The 2,461-nt window shown below is 42.7% G+C and overlaps 1 protein-coding gene across 1 annotated transcript in view; it reads left to right on the top strand.

Annotated features, from left to right (window-relative positions):
* The window catches only part of LOC117958135 (microtubule-associated serine/threonine-protein kinase 1-like), a 55,541-nt gene that overhangs the window by 38,386 nt on the left and 14,694 nt on the right, over window positions 1–2,461 (top strand). Inside the window, 3 exon segments of the mRNA XM_034894402.1 lie at window positions 3–34; window positions 2,076–2,208; window positions 2,300–2,383. Coding sequence (XP_034750293.1) covers window positions 3–34; window positions 2,076–2,208; window positions 2,300–2,383 — 249 coding nt within the window.

A 2,461-nucleotide genomic window follows, 5' to 3' on the forward strand; every position in this document is an offset into this window, starting at 1 on the left:
CATCTCCCGGACCGCCAGGCTTCTGGAGTGTCTGGTAAGATGACACCCAATCCTACTGCCATGTCCACAGTCCCCCCCAACCCCACCCTGCCCCCCCAACCCCCCAGCCTTCATCACACAACATTTCACAGATCACGACCCTCTTGTGACTTAAGCCAAATTGATTCCCTTTAAATAAACACGGAACTACTTTCTCATGTGTTAGCCCCTGTAAAGCCTCTAAGCACCCTGATATATTACACAGCAGGGGGCGGGAAATCAACAGAAGCAAACAGGGAAGTACAAGAGCCCCGGTCCAGTCTGTCTGGATGACATTTGCATTTAGATTAAAATTTGCCCTGCCACAGTACGACTAACACCAGTCAGCCGCCCCCCCCCCCCCCCCCCCCCCCCCCCCCCGCTGCCTGGCTGCCTGGCCGCCTGCACGTCGGCCAGGTGTGGCTCAGACGGACCGTAACCACGGTGTCATTTAAAGTTGGAGGATGTCTGAATTTGTGTGTGTTTGTCTGTCTTAGCCGGGGTTTTTCAGGGTAAACGTGACTGTTTTTCCACATGTTTTGGGTGTTTTTAATAAACAGAAACAGCTAAACCTGTGATGTGAAGAATTGATTGGCTGATGTAATTCCCCCCCCTCGTTTTCTGCATATCGCTGCAGTTGGATTACAGCGCGTGTGTGAGACACTGAGGTTGTTTTTGACATTGTTAGTCACCAGGTTTGAATCAGCAGCTGCTGGAGTTACAGTAGCGGGACAGTCAGTGGACTCTCCTCTGCGATACACCACATGTCAAGTTCAATGTTTTGGCGGTCTCATGGAGAAGAACGCGGGCTCAGGGATCGAGTCTTGACGTTCAGACTCTGCCCGTTGTGTTATATCTGTGCCTAGCGCTGGGCAATATATCGCTATTATATCGATATCGTGATATGAGACTAGATATTGTGTTAGATTTGGGATATTGTAATATCATAATATGGCACGAGTGTCTTTTCCTGATTTTAAAGGCTGCATTGCAGTACCGTGATGTCATTTCCTGAACTTACCAGCCTGTTGTAACTGTCCTATTATTTGCTTTTACCCACTTTGTCATCATATCCACATTACTGAGGATTATTTATCAAAAATCTCATTGTGTAAATATTTTGTAAAAGCACCAATACTCAACACTGCAGTATCATTGCCTTATCGATATCGAGATATTTGGTCAAGGATATCGTGATATTTGATTTTCTCCATATCGCCCAGCCCTATTTGAGCCCCATTTCTGAGAAGGCGATGGAACTTACATACAGAAATAAACCTCATGTTGTCCTCATGTTGTCCTCGGGTCTAATTGACTCGTTGTCCTATATCAATGTTCTTTTTAATTCCCCAAAATAACATGACTGATTCCACACTCTTTGACAATTACAAATCTCTACTTTCATTAATTTTGAGGTGTCTTATTCAATTTTATAGCATTGTAAAACAATTTGAAGTATTTTGAAATAGTATTGAGTAAAAGTTGACATATTCCAGTCTGTGATTATCATCAACATCCATTACTTTAATTTTAGTCTCAATAATTCCTAATTTCTGCTTTTCTAACTCAAACATTAGGTATAATTTCCTGTAAATGAGGTTTATTGACCGTAAATTCCCAAAATAACTGTAAAACTAAAGTTAAGAAGTTAGTGTTCCGTAGTGTTGAAAACATAAAAAAAAATGACAAGCATTGAAAACAAGCATCAAAAGTGTTGAAAAAAGGGACAAAACCATAAGAAAAAGTTAAAAACATGGATAAAAAGCATCAAAAATAGTGTTGATTTTCAATTTCGACGAGAAGACAACACGAGGGTTAAACAATAAGGATCTTACTCTTTAAAAAAACAGGTCTATCTCTGTAGGGATCCTTTCCATAACGTTGTCAGACACTTATATAATATAATAAATAACAATCTGAGCCTGTCAGCAGCAACAGAATTTAGTGGAGGAATTCAAAAGAATGTTGTTCAGATCTGTCACTTAGACCCTAAAACATTGGGATAAAAAGGGTTAAAAAATCCCAAAGTTCCCCTTTAATGCTCTAATGCTCTTCAGGAGTTTAATCCAGAGGAGTTCTACCATCTGCTGGAGGCGGCGGAGGACCACGCCAAGGAGGGTCACCTGATGAAAACCGACATTCCTCGTTACATCATCAGCCAGCTGGGACTGACCAGGGGCCCTATCGAAGGTGAGCGAGACAGAAACTGTGTCCCACACACAGATTAAACTTAAAAACCCAAATGAACTGACAGCGGATGTAAATGTCTTTGTGTCCTCAGAGATGGTGCACCTCGATAGTTACGACAGCGAGGGGCCGCTGACCCCCGAAACAGATGACTCGACAGAGGTGAGATCCCCAGATTAACCCTCCATGTTGTCACCTGTCCGTCCCCACATTCCTCGATTCCCCGATTTTATTTTTGATAACATGGGGGAAGGTT

This window comes from Etheostoma cragini, chromosome 15, assembly GCF_013103735.1.
Source record: "Etheostoma cragini isolate CJK2018 chromosome 15, CSU_Ecrag_1.0, whole genome shotgun sequence".
NCBI classification, from domain to species: domain Eukaryota; kingdom Metazoa; phylum Chordata; class Actinopteri; order Perciformes; family Percidae; genus Etheostoma; species Etheostoma cragini.